We start from the raw sequence: 20,340 nt of genomic DNA, 5'->3' as shown, positions 1-20,340 counted from the left end.
ATTTAAATAGGCAAGAATTTTAAATGAAGCATGTATTCTTATTATTATCGGTTGGTGGAATATTATAGTACTTTATTATTATTATATAGTATCATAGTTCCATTCAACACCCGGTGCCAGATCTGATGGGAAATAACAGTGGAAAGAGTACACCGAGTTCCGCTGCTCCTGCACGGCACCGTATCACCCCTTTAGGACCCACAAAATTTCATCTTTGCGTTAAAACACTATAATAATCTCTGACTGACAGACAGTACAGTGCCCTCTTACCTTCGGAAAAAGAAAATCCCTGTTACTCTTCTGAAACGTGAGAGGGGAAATGCGCGGAAACCTAAGGCTGTATTAAAATGCAATAGGAAACTACAAATCTTGTCCAAACAGCAGTGTTTCGTTACAAACGTAGCTGAACAGCCCTAGATAAACTGAAAGAACGGCTGAAAACGGCTCTTTAGTATTTGATCTTCTTTGTTTTGTTAAAAAGACGACATATAAAGGAAGAGTATTATCTCCTATTCTTTTCCACGCTTCCTTTAAGGATTGCCCGGAAAGATCTGCTCCTACCGGCTTTCCTCCTTCCGATTTCGGGATCAAAAAGGCCTTAATATTTTAGGTGCTATGTGTAATTCCTCCAAATCGGCCGTAAGCGTTTCTCCTTTTATCCCTCCCCTACGTTCACACTGTACGGAATAAAACGTTTCCTGCTTTAAACGGCCGGCAGTCCTTGTCCTCCCTCCATCTGCCTCGGACTGCTAATAACAGGTCTGACTGCTGTTAACAGCATTATATAAATATATAATTCTGAATATTTATTATATATATATATAATAAATATTAATTCACAGTGACATCACGAGAACACCAAGAGTGAGCTGGGAAACGTAGTTATATAACTTGAGGCTACTAGCTCGTAAGCATTTTTGACCACCGTCTCCTAAAAGGTAATTTCATTCCAATTTCATTCCAATCCAAGAGAGACGGAGTAACAAATACGACCAGATACGTCTTCGGTCGCAGGATAAGCGGCTGTAGGATAGACAGAGTGTTTGGTATCAACCATAACCCGATCACAAGCACCTCAGCAAACACATAATTATTACGCAGATAGCCTACATTATATCCCAGGATTACCTCAGGAGAATAAATCATGCCAAAAGCAAATTTATATGCGAGTATTATTTTATTTTATATATTTTTAGTACAGTGGCAGGCACAGGGAACAGGACAGCCTGGAATCCTTATTCCAGGACAGCCTTATTACCTTCATTCACAGCTTCAAATGCTGAATAATCTCTAACCAAGAGCATGAGCAGCACGAGAAGTCACGAGAATGAGAAAATTAAACAACATTCACAGTATGTCTTTTGCTACTGCAATGTTTTATTTTAAATCTAACACGGGCCATTTAAAAAAGGTATAAAATATATTCTTCGGAAACATGATCTGTAGACAAATCGCTAATGCAATAATCATAACACAAGTAAAAATATGTTTAATATTTGTTTGTAAGCTCAAAACGTAACAGCACAATGATGCTTAACAGAGACCCACAGTCATAAAATACGGTTTTTATAGATGTAGCGTGCTTTGCGGTTGCCGTTGCGGAGCAACAAAGACGGCCGGTGCTGTTAGGTTTACAAATGCACTCGCTACAGTGGATGGGATCAGGGTTTGTACTGCATCTGCGGCTCTCATTTGTAGCCTAGGTTTCGGTGCAGACATCTCGCTGTTTCCAGTATGGCAGCAGCCTCATGTCTATAAATGTCAATACTCAGAGCTACAGATCCAAAGCTGCCTTTCTTGTGGTGTTAGACCAACAAATCTGGAACTAAAATGAGGAGGAAAAGTAACCAGAAAGACACTTCTTGCTCAACCCTACAAATCATCTTCAGTATAAAAAAATACTTAATCTTTATACAATAGTCGGCAGTTGTTATTTTCTGTCTGACCCTTGTAACAAAGAAGAGGGAAAATGCCGCCCTAGTTCTGGCACCAAAAGGCCGCTTACTAGAGAACCCAGAAAAAAATAATGTGTCGGTGAGGAGATCCACGAGCAGCACTTCTGCCCGTTTTCGCTACTTATGGAAAAGTCATGCAAATGGCTTGGAATGGGAGGGAGAAGCCACGTGTAGAAACATACAGATGAATCAGGCAAACAAAACGTGAAGGAAGAGGGCAGGAGACATTCAAACAGCAGCACGGGAGGCCACTGGCGACTCTCAGCACCAGCCGATCATCACCTCACTCCTCCCTAGAAGCTCTCAGACAATACACAGCATAAACAATAAGACAGCAGGTATCTTGGATGCTGCCACGGATCTGCACACGCCACAGACAGCAAATCACCTACGCGTACTCTATCAAACTTACCATATGCTACAACCTGAGAACTTCTACGATTATTTGTAGCGAGATCTTGCATGTATTAGTGCATAGCTCTCCAGCAGTTTTGGGACCATACACGGCCGGTATGTATAGCAGCTGGACGCAGACGAGGAAGCAGGAAGCGCCATTCAATCTAAGAGTCGGCAATGGGGAATACCCCAACGGTCTGGCATTTAGTAATAAAATTAATAATAATACAAAAATTAAATATAAGATCACCCACTTTGCTTATGGTTCTCTGGACATGAGAACGAGAAAAAAAACCTGGGTGACAAACTGATGAAGACCAGTAAAAAAAAAATCCAGAAGCAAGCATTAAAAAAAAGAAAATAAGATCAACCATAAAGTTGGACCATGTTCCATTAAGTTAGAACAACAGGGTTGCAAAACAACAATAAACATGATAAAAAATATTATTTAAAAACATAGAAGGTACATAATCCCCCCGCCCTTTCTGAAGACATCCTTTTGAGAACTGTAAGCCCACCAGATTAATATGACAGCCGAACAGTGACAACAACCAGATGCTACTGTAGAACCAGGACAGAACTGGGAGCTCATGGGCTTTGCCTCATATCTTGACATGTTCCCCGTCTTCTCACAAGGCCTTCACTTCAGGATGACATGGTACCCTTCGTTATTCTCGGCTGCGAAGAGAACGTACAAGACTTTTTAAACCACATTTGTCTTCGGGATGCTGAAGACACTTCGGGATGCTGAAGCTGTGGTCATCCAGGCGGAAGTACCGACTGCCGTTACCTTTCATCGTGTCCAGGACAAAACACGACTCATCTGGGAAGTTCAGTATCATCTGCGAGGGACGTAATGGACGTTAGAATGATGCTTCCTGCTCGGCTGCCACACTGCATGCGACTGGGTGACCGCGCATTCAAGGAGCCTGTGTAGAACACATCAGTGACTCACCTCATCGCTGACCAGAACATGGATTCCCGTTGGGCCCTGCTTGTAAATCTGACTGATCTGTCTCGGCGAGATGTTGAAAAGCTGGGCTATCTTCTCCGCCAGCTCGATGGCCGACAGTTCTTCCAAGTAAACAGCGTGGTACACTGAGGGGCAGGCAGACACCATTTATTCCCTTTAACGCCCCCAACTTACTTTGTAAGCTAAACACCATCCAAATTCCAGTTCCATAAAGTGGCCCCAGAAGACAAAAGAAATTTTTCCAATTATGCAAATTCCACAGGCTGCAGAGTTCTAGGTACTGACCGTAGAAGGTTCCATTTGTGCTGCTGCTCCCATCTCCGTTCTCGTGCTTCTGCTGCTGATCCCCTGCCTGCTGCGACTCCTGGCACACGTATATGGTGAGCCGGGGACGCACAACCCTACACACACATACGGAGAACACCTAGGGGTCATGTTCCTGCCCCATTAGTCCACGTAATGCAGTCATGCTCACTAACAACCCCCATGAAAACAGTAAGGTAATCTAAGTTGAAGATTAGTTACTTGGTCCTGTAAAGCCAGGTAGGCAAGACAAGGGGGAGAGGCACCGCAAGCATGTCTTGGTCATAAAGACGGGCATCACTAACCGGCCCTTCAGCGCATTGAAGAGTCGGATTCCATCTGCAGGGCCACAGATCTGAATGACATCTTCCCGCGTCAGTTTCAGCATGTCGGCTCCTGGAAACACCAAGGAACGCTAACACGACTGAGTCACAGCACTCTGATGAAGTGGATGTCCATTCATCTTCTAACTTCTTATCTTGGACAAGGTTGGGGGCGGGGTTAGGGTTGGGGAGGGGGCTGGAGCCCATCACAGGCAGACCCACGACTGCATAACACATAGTGATTCCACGGGACACCGACCCACCACTTTAGGGAAAGTTTGTTTTTCTCCCAAAATGTGCCTGCAGGTTTAGGGAGACACGCAGAATCATACGTGCACACTTTCAACTCACCTGAAAAGTTGGTGAAGAGCCGACAGAAGGGTGAGAAGCGGTTTCGGAGCAGCCATTGCTGGGCCTCCTGAGGCGTGGCAGTGGGCAGAAGGTTCTAGCATTCCACACAGGGGATGGACAAAGAGGCACGGTGACCTTGGGGACGACACTTCACCCCTGGACCATACTACTGTACTTCACTGCATAATATGGTAATTTCTACAATTAATCTCTGGTTTCCATCAGGATTAAGAAAGTATCCATCCATCAACCTTCAACACTCAATCCGTCCAAATGATTACTCTTGGGTCCTGGAGGCCAAATATCACACATCTTTGCTATATTCTGTAAATATCCCTAAACCCTCAGGCCTGGGATGCACTGGATGTGTGGCGTGTGCGTCGCAACTGCGCAAAGTATTGATTTTCACTTCGGTGCCCTTATTAACAGACCAGAGCAGCCAAGCTGTCTACAAGAGGCGCGGCTCACGCCTAGCGCAGCGGCGCCTTGTTATGGAGTCGGTGTGGCGCCTCTTTTTCACGCGTGGGGTAAGCGGTTCTTATCAGAAATAGTCAGTAGTAAGATCTGTTGATAGTCATACTGATATACCTAGCAAAAATACATAACTGACACCTTTCACTATAGTTTCAATGTTTAGGATACGTATCGTAGACATGAAAAATATAAAGATTAGTTATATTAACCATTTTAGCAATTGCATGTTATTAAAGGAGAAAGTGGAAGTTCAACATGTACTATATAGTCAGAGCAGAAACTCCAGTATAGGCTATAATTATATTAAATAATTAAATAATAAATAAAAATCACAAAAAAAAATACAGCGATTGCTGCATATTATTTATAATAGTGATTAACCATTATTACTATTATTGTTATTATTACTATTACTACAACTGAGCATACACTTCTTAGGCTTTGTCTAAAATAAATATAAATTAAATTTATAATGAACTGAAATCACACTTTCTATATTATTGATGGCCATTATCAAAGGTAAGTGTGCAGGCAGTGTGCTCCGGGCCTAACCCTACATTTTTAACAGAACTGTAATGGTCAAGATACATTTGTTTTTCTGTTCAACATCATCGAGAACTGTTAGTGAGTGCTGTCCCTATGACCATTCTGTTTAATATTATGGGGGAATTTTTTTTGTAGGTCTGGATTGACTAACTGTCAGGTAGTGGCTAACTAAGCAATGATCAGCAAAATAAACAGCAGGAGATGGTCCATATCTTAAGTACTCACATCTGTCTGTGGCACGACAGGCTCAGGCTGGTGGCTGGGGGAGTCATTGCTGGAGAATGACAAAACAGAGCTGTCATTAATGTCATCTTCACTGCCCCTTACTGAATCCAGTGCAAGTAAGTTTAAGAACTACCACATGCCAAAGTTTGCCATCATGCAAGTGTGCATATGATCTCAACATGGTGCACTTCAGGCAGCTGAACCTACCCCTCTGCCACTGGAAAGTTGTTGTGGGTGTTGTTGAAGACAGGGGGCTGTGAGTTGTTGACATATGTAATCTCTGGCCATGGAGAACACTGGAAGTCAAAAATATATAGTATTTATAGTATAGTTTAATTAATTACAGACAGACATGGAGTATTATGCATGCTCTACAAAGGGATGGGGGGGGTCTTAGTAAAGCTGATGAATCTTGAGAAGGTTTCTGCCTTGCTGTCATGACAGTCACACCTCAGTGAGGATTGTGGTCTCATAAGCCGGCTGGTATTTCTCCTTCTCCTGTGGGGCCCTCTTCTCCATCTTCTCTCGATCGGTCTTCTGCTTTCTGTCAGCACCTTTGGGCTGCAAACAAGGCAGGAAAACAGTCACAGAACCGCTGGGTGAAACTGCACACCACTCTTTGCCTTCAGCTGAGCCGAACACCCGCCGGCTCGCTCACCTTGAACACTTTGACTTGGCAGCTGGCAGAATGAAGGTGTTCGGTGTATTCCTCGCCCTCGTTTTCCTTGAATGTGTCGATCTGGATTCGGAATGGGACTCCCTTCTCTCCGCCGTGTTTACGCATGGTAAACTCTGTACTAATGCAGTGCACCTGCGTGTAGCCACAAATAAAACATTTTTTAAAAAGCCATCAAGAGCCATTTACGAAGGCGGCATTGACATAGACCTCGATGGAACAGCAAAGAAACAGCATTTGCAAACCCTGTACCACTGCGACAGGACAGGTCTCAGTACCTGGATGAAAACGGACGTCCTCTTGGAAGGGTCCCAAAGGAACTCTACAGTGTTCAGCTGTGTAGGGTTGCTTCTTGCATCGGTCATGCCAACAGACATAGGAACATCTGCAGAGAACCAGGCAGACCCGCTCACTTTTCTCTACATCCGTACATGCCCATGCCTGCCAACAGTCTAACGCAGACCTTCGCCCACCCAGGCTTGGCCCACCTAGGTCAAGAATGCGATCCCCCGGGCGGTTCCAGCGCCATCCTTCTAACTGCTGGTGTTCCGTGTACTGAAGGCGTCGGTCGTGAAAGACCACACGAATGATGCTCTGAAGTCACAGACATCACACAACAGCCAGAAGCTCAATTTACCCAAAGGATGCACTGCTGAACAACAGCACCTCTCACAGAAGTACCCAGGTTTAAGACAGATCAATTAGAGTAAGAATACACCATTAAGTTGAATCTCAGCTTTGATTAGACTAAAATCATCATAGAAAACAATGTTACAGGACATTAATACCTTCTATATATGTCACTTCTGTAAGACATTATAATGAATTCCAATCTTACTGAGCGTTTTATTTAATCAGAAATCAATAATCACTATCTTTCTTATTATGTCATCTCTTCTGTACTTTACATAGGTATTATAATTTTCTGTATGTCATTGTGTAACACCTATGTGAGAAAGGGAGATTAAATTATGGTTCCAATTATAGTTAGGGTTAACCAACAGCTAATTCATTATTACTCGTGAATGAGCGTATAATAATTTTCAAAACATCAAGTTTGTACTTTCATTTGCACAGAAAAAGTAAGCTAATGTCAGGCAAACACCTACTTTGACCATCTTTCCTGTGATTTCAGGGAGTTCTCCCACCTTCCGGTTATCCAGCATTCGGATTTCATAGGACTGTCCTATAAACAAAACAGGCAAACTTCACAGCCAGTACATAATACAAATCACAAGCTAAAGAGGACATTAAATTTAACTTCCAAAAAACTGTGCCTCCTCAGAGACTATAACAAGTTTTTATAAAGCACATTTAACTATACAGGCAGCCCCCGATTACGACGAGATCCACTGTGAGTGAGTTTTTAAGTTGAATTTGCAGGAAAGTCAGAAGAGGTAGATACAAGTCTGATTTAGCATTAGTATACAGTATATATTTACTGTACTGCCCCTCGAGCCGACAAACCACTGAAGCCATGCAATGTAATCATGAATGCTGCAAAGAAGTACATGCCTTCGTTATTACGAACCTTTGTATTTAGCTCAAATTTTTGATATAACAGGCTTTATGACAGTTCGTTAAGTACGAGTTGTCCCTAAGTCGGATGTTCTTAACCTGGGGTCTGCCTGTAATTAATTCTCCAGAGCCTTCAGACATAACAGAGCTGTGTGTGGGACTGATGCAATACAAAAAAAGACTACCAAGGAAGTGATTAGAACAGCAGAGCACAGTGACCTTGGTTAAGGTAGGTGAGAGTCTCCTCATGCAGCTTGACAGCAGGGGAGGTGGCGGCACACAGAACATACTGGAAGGGTGGGATCTTGTTTTCACTGTCAGGGGGCAAATTTGATTCTTCTTGCTTGAAGATGGGGAGGGCCAGCACATCACTGCAGGGTTCAGGGAAGAGAGACAGAAAGAATTAATGAGGGAACTGACAGCCAGCACTTGATGATCTGGTAAGGTTAGCTGGAGTAAGTCCAAGGCAACACACACAGAATATAAGAGTAAGTAAACCAGAAGGAAACTCAATAAACAACCAGTTTGAAGAGTAAAATGGTTTTGTACCCAATTCTCTTCCAGAGAACAGCTACTCAAAGACCAATCTATAAACATGTATTCACCATTATGGACAGCATGGGACAATGTTATTCTTAGGGATTGAACTTCCTACTCTAATAACAAAATGAGCATGAATTGTTAAAAGGTGTATTTGTTAAGTCCTATAATTAAAATATATAAATACATTTTATCCATTCATTTCCAAAAAGTCTTAAAAAAAATTTGGCTTCAAACTTTTCAAGCATTAACTGTTCAGTACTTACAACTTCTTCTCTGCATACAGCCAACTACACATCCACGCTTCACTTCATATAAACATGCATTGATGCAACCATGACAGCAAGCAAAACTGCTTTAATTTCAAATATACAAAGATTTACCGGCCTATGAATCCCACCTAAAAAGGTAATGCACAACATCATTTAATTATTCACATAATCTCGATATGCTTAAGAAAATGACCTGACAATTTTCCTGTTACTTGCTTGGAATCACTGACAATATAGCTTGGTAATAGGTATTCTGGCGTCCCATCTGCGATGTGTCCTGCCTTGTGCCCTATGCCTCCTGAGATAAGTACCAGGTTCCCCGATAACCGTGTCCAGCATAAATACTTAGAAAGAAAAAGGAGGTATGCATGCAGAGTCTTGCTCTTTCAGCTCCTTTTAAAGCCTATAAACTCACTTCCATTAGTACGGTGGTCAGGGGTTTTTCCATCAAGTACCAGGAGGGGCCCAATAATAGAATGCTTTAGCCAGGTTTTTACCTGAATCGTCCAAGTAAAATTATCAGCCGCAAAAGGCGTAAACATCAGACTGACTTGAATACATGCCTCAACTTGATCCAATTAATCCAAGCAGCTTCTATACATCTACAATCCCAGCAAACATACCTAGACAGTATAAAACAAATTAAAGTAGTACACTTAAAATGCAGTGCTCATCTGATGAACCTTATGCATAATGTTTCATTTCAGGCATACATGCAACTTTGACTACAACTGAGCAAAATTAATTTTTTTTAAAAAAGACTACACTACATTCCAATCTGCAAACTAAGCGACCTCAAACTGTCAGATCATCCACTACTAATTCAATGCATCAACAGCCCTCTTAAACAAACATCCTTACCTCATGCTATATGCTCCGGCTCCAAGTTCTTGCCCAATTCCAGAAAGACTTGCATCAAAGTCCTGGGCCAGACCCGATTCGATGACTTCATCTGCAAGCGGTAATTTCAGAGCCCACGCCATGACACACGGTGTCGGGCGAAACTTCAAAGGTCCAGAAAAATCAAGGACGCCTCTCTAGAATAAAATCAACCATATGTTAGTCACCAAAGGAATAATCAGAATCACATCATGCTTGAAAAGAATGTCCAAAAGGAAATATCTTCGTTTCCATAGTTACAACTAAAACAACAACAAACAGTTCAGTATTTGTTATATTTTAGCAGTAGCAGTAACAACAACCCTAAAAACAATAGTATAATTTATATATTTTCGTATTATAAACTACCTTATAAACATAAATGATATAAAAAAATGTTGGGTATCGCAATTACTGAATGTCTTATGTAGTGTGTAACATGTCAACATGAAAAACTGTCTGACAACTCTCCAAAACAAGGTAGTATATAACATAAGAAATTTACTGGGGAATATAAATTACCTTGCCGGCAGAGAACTTGCATCTGATAGTTCTGGAAGTATCCGCAAGATCGCCTTTATGTCAGAAGCTGGCTGGAAGTACAGATGCGTCCGTAATCCTGGTGGGTACGGCCAAAATATCTCAACCAGCTATCGTTCTAGCTCGTTACAAAGCACAAACGGTAAATCTGCTATCCACTCGATCTTAAAACTCGCACAGCCATGTCAGCCGGCTGCGCATCTTTGCTCCAGCGTGATGTCCATGCAGTCACCTTTATGGTATTTTTTACAACATCGTCTTCGTCAGACTGCTTGCCACTTTGGGATCACGATCCACTGCAACTTCTGGCGGCCGATGCCCTAAGCAAACTAAAAAACACATGCAGCTTATACTAAACCAAGTATATTTTGAGAAGGGGTTCGAGGTTCGATATTTGTAACTGTTTCCTACAATTTTTTAGGAATACCCAAAGCTTATCAGGAAGTAGCTACTTACCTGGCACATGTGACATAAACGCTAAGGATACGCCCACTTTGCTTTGATGGATGGCTGTCCGCACCATTCACACGAAGGCAGCCGGAATTTCGTAACGCCGCCAACCAATCGCTTGTCAGATCGTAAAGGAACAAGAAGAAACAAGGGCTGAAAAGTTCTCGGAAGGCATTGCGTTAATTTAAATAACTCCCAACTCTGGTGTTTTTTAATAGAACTGATATCCAGCTGATTACAACCAAATCCACTCGACGCGTACCTAAACTACACTTCCTAAACTTTTAAAAGCAAAATCCCTTTAGTATGCAGTTTTTTGAAGACCCTCCACCCAAAAATGACGCATTAATGTCGACCCCCCCCCCCAAGTTTGCGTCCCATCTGGGGGTTGTGGCAAAGCTTATGAAACATTAGGTGACCTTTTCTTATACTGATACATATTACCGCTAATTTCTAATAGACTTGCAAAGAAAAGGCGTCGCAACATTATTCCATGTTCGTAACTTATCAGTTAAAAAGTTGGGTTAAGTCCTCTCATGCTTCCAGATCGACATCTGTAGTTAATATTTACATTTCTTTATATATAGCAGCGTACAAATGAGATAGATAATACATTAAAATAAATGAAGATTCAAAACAGATCAGAATGGTCTGGGAAACCGTCTGGAATCCTTAGACGTCGAGGTGCGTCTGAATTAAGGATGAAATACTGTTTGAGGTAACGTTGGATGTACAGCCTTTGTCAGATCGTGTGTCATGCTGAAGATTGCAGATGACGAACCTGGGACAGTAGTCATTGCATTGATTGCGTTTGCCAGTCATGATGACAGTAACAACTTTACACCCATTGCTTCTATTTACTTACAGTTGCTTACATGTGTCATAGACAGAAGGACAGTGTTGGTGTGATGTAAAGTGAGGGGCTACTGTAAAATGGGGGGGGGGATTTCGAAGTGAAAGTATGTGTGTTACATCATCACTACTGTTGTACTATGATATAATTATGCTATTTAAACTGATCCTGCGACTGGTGTATTTTCCCAGTGAATAGTGTGAGAAGTCAAGGACCTTCCCTTCAGTCAACTATTGGAGACATTTCACCCACTGGAGAATTTCTGCTTCAAGAATAGGTGTATTGGAGAAACTGCAGATGGCAACCCTGCTGGATAAAGGAAGCATAAACGAAAATATAGAATTGAGCACTCTCAGAGAGATGGAAAACATTCCCGGTGGGTTTGATCATGAAGAAGGGGAAGATATGGACTATGATATAGTCATGGCCAAGTTTACCCAATGCCTGAGTTATTTCAAAGCATTATTGTCTGAATAGCACAGCTTCAAGTGATGAAGAGTCAGCAGTATTAATTAATATAGGTCGTACACTAGTGAAATGTAAATTACAAACGGGGTGATGTGTATTATTAGTGAAAACATATTAAAAATGCTAAAACAGTGAAATGCTCATCTGGTCTAAGGTTATACTAAGGGCTCAGGTAGCCATCTGAAGTGTATTCACAGTACACACAGTATACAACACAATAATTATTCTTTTAAAGTGTTTGTTGTCAAAGAGGGAAGCATGAACGATCAGGACCAGTAGCTCAGGCAATGGGTTTAGTGAAAAAGCTTTTTGATATCATCAGCACCAAAAGATGGTGCAGGAGAAGGTACAACCCTACAGTGTCCACAGTGTATGTGGAATTCCCATTCCACAAGGAGCCGGAGAGGATGGAAGCCAGTGGAATTGCAGAGAAACTGACCAAGCCTATGGAGTGGTGGACCACCATGGTGTCCATCCCAAAGGAATCAGGCAAGGTGCAGACTATTCACATCTCAAATAGCTGAATAAAGCAATTAACGGGAAGCAATTCATCCTGACAGCAGCAGAGGAAATCGTCACTGGACTAAGAAGCTCCATTGTATTCCCATTATTGGATGCAGTGGCAGGTTTCTGTCAAATTCCACTCAACAACGGCTGTCAGAAAAATTATCACTCGAACTACCAGATATTCTCTGAAGATAAATCTAGAAACACTGGAAGGCCTATAAAGGTTGGTTGTCCCTATGGATGACAGTATAGTCTATGGCTGGGACATAGCTGAGCATGACCAGTATCAGGAAGACAAACTCAGAGAACCACTGCTTCCTGCACCCCTTCTTGCCTTTTCAGGGAGACAAAACATGTACCTGGTCATCTCTGATTATTCTAGGTATTTGGAACAACTGCTCATTCCCACAGTGCTCATGTGGCAACACAAATAAAGGTATTTTTGCCAGGTACTGGATAGCATAGTTAGTTGTTAGTGATAATGATCAAGCTTTCCGGCTTTTAAGTAATAAATAACATTCTTCATCAAGCCCACAGAATCCTCTACTAGATAAGTACTTTGGCAGTAATGACAGGTTAAGTGAAAGGTTGGATTCTTTATCAGATGAGAAAGAAAAGCTATCCATCTAAGTAGTCCAGTGTTTATAATATCCCAGCAAATATCAGCCAAACGTAGGTGTATTTCTGGGCAGCGATTAATGCATTCTGCCAAGAAAAATCAATGTTAGGTCCCTAGTCTGACTCATCTGCGCTACGAACAGGAAGTTCTGGTACCGCAGGAATATAAAGAACATAGAGTGCCTGTATGCAGGCAGTACAAAAGACAGGCTAGATAGGTAGTTTATAGATAGACGTGATTTAGCTTACTCTATGTGGAATACTGTCCAAATAACTGGTAAGGACCTGTTGATGGTCGAAGGCATTGAATAGCTTTATGTTCACTGTATCTAGCTCTCTTGACCAACTGATTCACTTGTCCTTTGTGATGATGCTCCCCCAGAAGGACACAACATTGTAAATTATGCTGTCTATTATGGACTAGTAGAACATACCCAGTAGTTTACTGCACACATTGAAAGACTACTGCACTCTTAAAGAGAATGGCTTGTTCTGGCTGTTTTGTACAGGACATCTGTGTTGTCCATCCAGTCCAATCTGTTATTTAAGTGGACCTCCAAGGTGTCTGATCAATGGTAGTCCTTGATCTAAGACCCTACAGAGGCATCAGCTTACATCTCATTGAGTTTATTCCCTAGTCAAAGAGCCTGGTTGGAGAGACCTGGAAATGGCTGTGCACCAACGCTCCCCATCCAACCTGGTTGAGCTTGAACAATTCTTCCAATAGGAAGGTGTGGCACACCTGGAGGGTCATCCACAAAAAGACGTCAGGCTGTCATTGCTGCCTGAAGTCATTTCATTAAGTATTAAGTGAAGGGTCTGAATACTTATGTAAATGGGCTATTTCAGCTTTTTATTTTTAATAAATTGAAAAAACACTCCAAAAACCTGTTTACGCTTTGTCATTGTGGAGTAGTTTGTAGGCTGATTATTAAAAAGAGAATTGAATCCATTTTTAGATGAGTCTGAAACATAGAATGGGGACAGGTTGAAAGGTTCTGAAATCTGTATGCACTGTATGTGCCTGGCAGGCATACTGCAGAGGGTTCAGGTGGTTTTTGACTAAAGTTCTGAGCTGTTTAAGTACCAGCCTTTTTAAGGTTTTAATAATTAAATCTATTATGCTTTCAGCACCCTTTGACTGTGTTCATTTGGGGGCATGCCTTTCTCGTGGAGCTACCCAAGTTATATCCATGCCTGGTCCACAGTGATGCAAAATCACCAGTTGGGCCTGCTATCTCAGGAGTGATGTCTTCAAGGGCACAACGGAGAGGAGAGAATGGAGGGAGGCAGGGCAGTGAAGGGGCTGAAGCCCATCCATCTAGCACTTTGGACTTGGAAGTGCTAAGGCAGGATTTGGCTGATAAGCAGGTGTCAAATCTGCTACAGAAAACAATTAACTCATTGACTATTGTCCAAGTTCCTCTCCAACTTCTGGTTACTGGTCTTCTTGTAGCCAGTAGCTTGCTTCATTTTTCTCTACACCTCCTTCTACTTGTTCTATTGAAGCTTGTGCTCCACCTAGTCCTTTGTTATGTTACTTTTGGTGAATTCCTGTGTTTTCCTGTGGACTACTACAGTAGCATAAATGGCATTCCTTTTTGAGCTGAGATTTGGCTGGTTGGTCTGATTTGGATTTTGAACTGGTCAATCAATACTTAAAACATCACACTGGCAGGTGTTTGAAAGGTAATATATTTTAAACAAAAATGTCAATGTTTAAGACATAAATTACATATCCATGTAGACATATGGTTATATGACATATGAATATGCTACCAAATTAATCAATTATTTGATAATTTGGTGTATGATATATAAAGTTTGTTTATAACGACTGCCAGTATTTTTTTTTTTAATTCCTCAGAAGGATTGAGCTTGGACAAAAAGTACAATATGTACTTTCCACACTGTTAGCTATGTTCTGGATAAAAAAACTTTCCTTACCTGTGCCTTTGCTTTCTTACAAAAAGAAGTTGAACTTTCAAGAAAATAAACACCAGCAGTGGAGTCGGTGGCTGTGCTCTTTCAGAAAAAAAGAGTACCAATTGTCACTCGGGGTATACAATCAAAATGTAAATGTACTTTTCATAATACAGAAATACATAATATATTTTTCTACCATTGGGGCTACATCAATGTTGTTTGTACCTTGGGGATGTTCCTCAGAGTCCATTTCTGTACCTTAAATAAGACTAAGAGGTACATCTACCTACAGCTATGGTACAATTTCTGCCTTGTTCTGGCTGTTTTTGTACAGGACATCTGTGTTGTCCATCCAGTCCAATGCCTGTTCAGTGGTAGTCCTTGATCCAGGACCCTATAGAGGCATCAGCTTACATCTTCTTGAGCTTATTCCCTAGTCAGGAGCCTGGTTGAAGAGACCTGGAAATGACTGTGCATTGACGCTCCCCATCCAACCTTGATGGTACTGCCCCAGTGACAAACAAAGGTACATATTGGTACTCATTTTGATGTGATAGTGTGGAATTAATTCAAGCTGCTAACTCACTGTCAAACTATGTAAAGGGACGTGTAGTGACAGAACAGAGTGTTTAAACATAAATAAAGGGTGTTTTGTTCATTGACATACTTTTGAGGAATGATTCATACTCTCTCACATCTCATCTGTTGTTTTCATACTTTACATTGTACTACAAGATAGTCTGAGCTCCTTGGGATGTGATCTGTTAGGTTTAATTTGCATTTCCTTTTGGTATGTTGAACAGTGTGCACGATTACAAAGTATTTTCTAATCTCGTCCCACTATTCTGAGAATACTTCTAGGTGCATGAGCCATAGTGCCTGTACAATGAGACAGTAGAAGACAGTACTGGATGCAAGAGAGAAAGGTAGTGAGAGGAAGAAACACCGGCAAAGACAGGAAAAGAAAACAGGAATCAAATGGAAAACAAAGCTGTAAGCAGGTATAAAAGGAAAAGTTTACAAATCTGTACTGATAACCACTATTTCTGCAACAGAAAATATATATAGTGAAACCTTCATACAATACCTTATTCATGTTGAAATATTATTTACAATGGTGTTCCCCTCGCAAGGAAATGTCTGTGTTGAAGCAACATACATTTTAAACATTGTCGAAGAATATTAGAGCGGATCTCACATTTAGTTTGCATAAAGCCGTCACAATAAAAAGGAACAGAAAGTAACGAAATACTATATACACAACTGGCAGAATCACGCGAACGGGGCGTGGCAGTGACGCATATCTCGCGCAGTCTCGAGGCGAATCGCAAACAAGGAAGTAACGCACACAGGAAGGGCAGCAGTTCCGCACTGGGGGTTAAAAAAATCATCGGTGGTTACTAATAAATCCCGAGGCCTGAATAAATATTCGGTTCTTCTGCGTTATTTGCCATCCCTTTCTCTACGTTTACACGGACTTCAAGATCATGAACAACAAAGGTATGATGACGACCACCGTTTTTATGCGATAATATTTCGACTAAGATCGGATTGGGGCTTTCTGCGTGCTATAAAGACGGACATGTCCGTTTGTGTCCGTCGGGTTCCGGCCCCCGGCCCCCGTTGAGCATAAATTTAACGATAGCGGGCTCTGTTCTGGTGGTTTCGCGCTACGCTGACTGTTGTAGCTGCATTACTAGCTAGCTAACAAAGACGTAAGTTGGGCTGTGTGCGTCACGGATCTTTGAAACTGTCCATCGAGCTTCGTTGTTCGGTACGCGGTTCGGAAGACTAACTAGGTCGTAAGTTGTGTTCACGTTTGAGATTTTTTTTTCTGCCAGGCAGTACATCATCCTCTTAGGAGCCCTAAAAGGAGATGGCCGAATGAAACGTTGAAAAACATTAAGTTGAGCAGCGACCTCGCCTTATGCAGTCAGCATGCTCAGCTCGACGGAAAAACATTCCGCAGTTCTTCCGTATATGTGTCTGATAACTACCCATATTTCTAACTGAGCGCTTAAACTGGTATGTGGAAAAAATGTTTTTGGAAGGACAAATGAGTTACCTGCAGCTGTCGGGGAGGACGGGTATACCGATGATGTAGACTGCGATACAAAGGGATAGCATTGAATAACATTTTTAAATCACGTTGGGCCTATCTGTGTTTGTAGAGGAAAAGCCCAGAACCTTGAAATCGCTCAGTACCCGTGATTATTGTAAAACGTAAAAAATATACCCGGTTGCAGTTTCAAATTTTTAAGTTTCTTGGTTTTGTTGCAGATCCATGCAATAATTTGAATGAGACGCTGAACACGCAGAGGAGGCGGGGTCTTGGTGATGTCGAGTAGAGTAAAACCTTATTTCTGTTGTGTTTCAGGGTCTTATCCCCAGCAGAGCCCATATCCCCAGCAGGCTGCTGCACCCCTATATCCCCCAGCTATGCAGGTGTCCCCTCAGGCACCTCCTTACTCTGATGCGCCTCCTTCTTATTCTGAGGTAAAGTTCCGTTATTTAATTTAAAATATGTATGTGAAAATATGCTCGTGAAAGCAATTGGTTGTCATTGTTGACACACCACAGAACACGACAATGAAATGTATCCTCTGCATTGAACACATATGTGACATGGTGACCACCATTTATAATAATAGTTTTTCTCTTCCCTTGTTCTTGTATTCAGATTTACCAGCCCAGATACATGCATCCTCCCCAGGCTCCAGGCCAGCTGCCCCAGATGTCCAGCTCCTATCCCGGTGCCCAAATGTATATGCCCCTTCCCCAGACTGTCCCTGTGGCATCTGTGGGTCCCAATGTGCCGATGGCATACTACCCTTTGGGTCCTGTCTATCCAGCAGGCTCCACAGTGCTTGTGGAGGGGGCATATGATGCAGGGGCCCGCTTTGGAGCAAGCAGCACTGCCTCTATCCCTGTGAGTAATTCCCTGTCACTGTGTCCCTAAGTTATTTCTGTTCGCCAGCCATAATGTGAGGAGTGATGCCATGGGAGACATTCATACATAAGCATTTCATACAGAAAATGAATACATAAGAACATGCTGTGTGACTGATGTGTGTTTTTGTGACACAAACCCCTCTGCCTCATTCTGGAGATCAGACCTCACCATGTGGATAAAGTACTCGAATTCAGCTGCACTCTTTCGAATTAATGGTGCAGCCTTTTGCAGTTGGTAAAAGTTGCGACCCACCCATGGTTTTTGCATGCTTTCCCCCACTCTATGCAGCCTCCGCCCCCAGGGCAGCACCCCAATGCAGCCCAGCTTGCAGCAATGCAAGGCGCCAATGTGGTGATGACACAGCGCAAGAGCAATTTCTTCATGGGGGGCTCAGGTGGGGGCTACACCATCTGGTAACAGTGAGGCCTCCACATCCCGATCACTCTTTCTGACCTCCCTCTGGGCTACTTGCTACAAATGATACTGACATTGTTTAACAGAATGTAATATTTTAGTGCCCGGGGATCTGGTACAGAATCCCACTGTTACTGAAGAAAGGGTGAGGTTGAGATTGCCCTCCACCTACCATGTCTTTGTGGAAACCTTTCAGATCATTGGTCTTTGTGTGGGTAGCACATCCAGCCTAAGGGCATACAGAAAGCTAATTGCTATAGTTATTATGGTATTCTGTTGTAGTTTCTTCAGTATACTAGTTTGTCTAGACAGGGTACCTATTTTGGTAATAACTCCCTCAAATTATAAACTGAAAAACCTTGTCAGATATTCACAATCATTGAATTATGATCATGTTCATTTTAATCAGTAAGCCCCCCCCATAAAACTATATATAGCCAAGTCTTCCTTATCTTTACTTGATTATAAAGGCTGAAACGAAATTAAAAAATTATGAAAACAGTGGTTTGCTGTACCTTTTTGACGGGCAAAGGAATATTATGAGGTGCCTAGATTTCTTTTTTTGTCAGCACCTTGGAACAAAACAAAAAATGCAAGAAATATATCAATATCCATAAGTGTATATTCAAGCCGTAGACGGATGGCAGGGAGAGTTATTGGCCATTGGTTTTACTTTTGTCGGATACCCAGAGTTTAGTTCATAATATAAACTTTAAATATATTAAGTTAGTATAAAATATCTCCTTGTTCAAGGCTAAAACCATGTATTCTCGTGCTTGTTCATGTACAAGTACTTGAATCATGAATTACGTAAGCCTTGTTGGCATTGTCGTTATATCATTTGTAAATTCTTATCTTTAGATGCTACAGCAAGGAATTTTAATTGAAAACTGGGTCGTATATAAACATCACCATTGTATTGATTTAAAAAGTAACTTGTAAAACTTGAGGTACTGTTGCTATTTAGGGTCTATCACACCTGCACGCCCTCTCCACAAATAAGTGTGTATGTTTTCTCTGAGAGGTGTATTAAAGCAGGCATTTGTATAACTGCACAGTGATTAATTTAGCATGTTTTTTTGCACATTTGTATTAATTTTCTTTTTCTTAAATTAATATGCAACATTATTGTAATTTTGATTAAAGACTGTTTTCAACTATTAATTAATGTAAACTATTAAATAGTTTACAGTTTCAATAAATTCTCTTGCACCACTGTTTTAAACTGGAAAATATGGGCACACATATTTTCGTATGTCAACTACACCTGTAGCATATTCCTCAGAATTGCTACTGCTTCCTGTAATTGAATACTGCTTTTGAGCTCATCAGAGACTTCAATGAAATTGTGCACCTGAGCCAAGAAGAAGTGGATTATCTGGGGGCTGGGCAGTGATTTTGCAAAATGATCCAGGTGAACAGTCTTACAAAAGGCGGCTATACTTATTTTTGTTCTCTTCTGTACTATAACATTAATTGGTCAGTAATCTCCTGACACATGCAGAGCTTTTTCATGGTCTTCGACCACCTAATTAAAGAAAACATTACCGCTCTCTCTATCCAAAACCGCTATGATAGTACTTCAGGAATTTTGGCATTCCATGTCTCATTTTGCTTTCTGTTGCATTCAAAGCTGCAGTAGGAACCCTGTAAGCTTTCACCTGGGCGGATGAACTGTGGGTATCCGACACACATTACTGTTGAAAGTTTTGCCCCTGGATTACAGGGCCACTAACGCCTAAGGTTTAAACCATTTCCAGCCTTTTGGTCTCATGCTCAGCTTGCCGGCCTCTTATTTTGGTTACCAGAGTCGATAACCCTGCCTTGTTATTGAAACCCAATATGCCTGCTTGTAATTTGTAAGCAAGGGCCTCCTTTTTGACACCTCCCAGACTGTTCAAGCGAAGATTAACATCAAACAAAGCAGTTACTGTTATCAAGCTGTTAATGCAATTGCATGGGGCATAACTTTCAAAACAAATTTCAGGACTGAAACAAAACTGTTGAATACTGTACTACTTCCAAAATTTCTTCTCATCCTGACCTTGCGTAATATAAACACTTCCAGTTTTAGAAATACTGTAGCAGTTACCTATATTTCAAAAATAACAATTGCATTTGACCCAAATATATAATGTGCGACTTATGAGATTTTAAGTTCTTGAATGTAAGGAAGACAA

The 20,340-nt window shown here is 41.5% G+C and overlaps 2 protein-coding genes across 5 annotated transcripts; one reads left to right on the top strand and one right to left on the bottom strand.

The window, feature by feature from the left end:
• Positions 1-1,158: 1,158 nt before the first annotated feature.
• Positions 1,159-16,075, bottom strand: LOC111854277 (transcription factor CP2-like). Of its 4 annotated transcripts, none has more exons than XM_023832114.2 (19): positions 15,881-16,075; positions 14,815-14,892; positions 10,428-10,538; positions 9,954-10,300; positions 9,414-9,589; positions 7,960-8,111; positions 7,332-7,408; positions 6,711-6,816; positions 6,501-6,607; positions 6,205-6,357; positions 5,997-6,107; positions 5,754-5,842; positions 5,547-5,595; positions 4,302-4,395; positions 3,933-4,023; positions 3,610-3,725; positions 3,307-3,449; positions 3,142-3,193; positions 1,159-3,029 (listed from the first exon to the last, which is right to left on the bottom strand). In XM_023832114.2, exons 5-19 carry the CDS (start codon positions 9,533-9,535, stop codon positions 2,992-2,994), a joined length of 1,500 nt encoding a protein of 499 aa, XP_023687882.1. In that variant the 5' UTR covers positions 9,536-9,589; positions 9,954-10,300; positions 10,428-10,538; positions 14,815-14,892; positions 15,881-16,075; the 3' UTR covers positions 1,159-2,991. The 4 variants fall into 4 exon arrangements, with proteins under 4 accessions (XP_023687882.1, XP_072571499.1, XP_023687891.1 ...); XM_072715398.1 differs by lacking the exon at positions 15,881-16,075 and adding an exon at positions 15,019-15,157; XM_023832123.2 differs by lacking the exons at positions 14,815-14,892; positions 15,881-16,075 and having other exon boundaries at positions 9,954-10,050; positions 10,204-10,300; positions 10,428-10,567.
• A 37-nt stretch (positions 16,076-16,112) lies between these two features.
• On the top strand, positions 16,113-19,324 carry LOC111854306 (DAZ-associated protein 2). The gene is made up of 4 exons (XM_023832164.2): positions 16,113-16,293; positions 17,171-17,289; positions 17,474-17,722; positions 18,035-19,324. The coding sequence occupies exons 1-4, from the start codon at positions 16,281-16,283 to the stop codon at positions 18,161-18,163; spliced, it is 510 nt and encodes a 169-aa protein (XP_023687932.1). The 5' UTR covers positions 16,113-16,280; the 3' UTR covers positions 18,164-19,324.
• The last annotated feature ends 1,016 nt before the right edge of the window (positions 19,325-20,340 follow it).

The sequence above is a fragment of the Paramormyrops kingsleyae genome, chromosome 8 (genome assembly GCF_048594095.1).
Source record: "Paramormyrops kingsleyae isolate MSU_618 chromosome 8, PKINGS_0.4, whole genome shotgun sequence".
Lineage (NCBI taxonomy): Eukaryota > Metazoa > Chordata > Actinopteri > Osteoglossiformes > Mormyridae > Paramormyrops > Paramormyrops kingsleyae.
The sequence above is the reverse complement of the archived record's forward strand: the minus strand, read 5'-3'. Positions and strand labels throughout refer to the sequence as shown.

Excerpts from the sequence above, each read along its gene's own strand:
- LOC111854277 (XM_023832114.2), bottom strand. The coding sequence starts at position 9,535 with ATGGCGTGGGCTCTGAAATTACCGCTTGCAGATGAAGTCATCGAATCG. Across the intron at positions 6,608-6,710 it reads GGATCGCATTCTTGACCTAG|ATGTTCCTATGTCTGTTGGC; the intron begins GTGGGCCAAGCC and ends GGTTCTCTGCAG. Across the intron at positions 4,396-5,546 it reads CTGTCGTGCCACAGACAGAT|AACCTTCTGCCCACTGCCAC; the intron begins GTGAGTACTTAA and ends GTGGAATGCTAG.
- LOC111854306 (XM_023832164.2), top strand. Across the intron at positions 17,290-17,473 it reads CGCCTCCTTCTTATTCTGAG|ATTTACCAGCCCAGATACAT; the intron begins GTAAAGTTCCGT and ends TCTTGTATTCAG. Across the intron at positions 17,723-18,034 it reads GCAGCACTGCCTCTATCCCT|CCTCCGCCCCCAGGGCAGCA; the intron begins GTGAGTAATTCC and ends CACTCTATGCAG.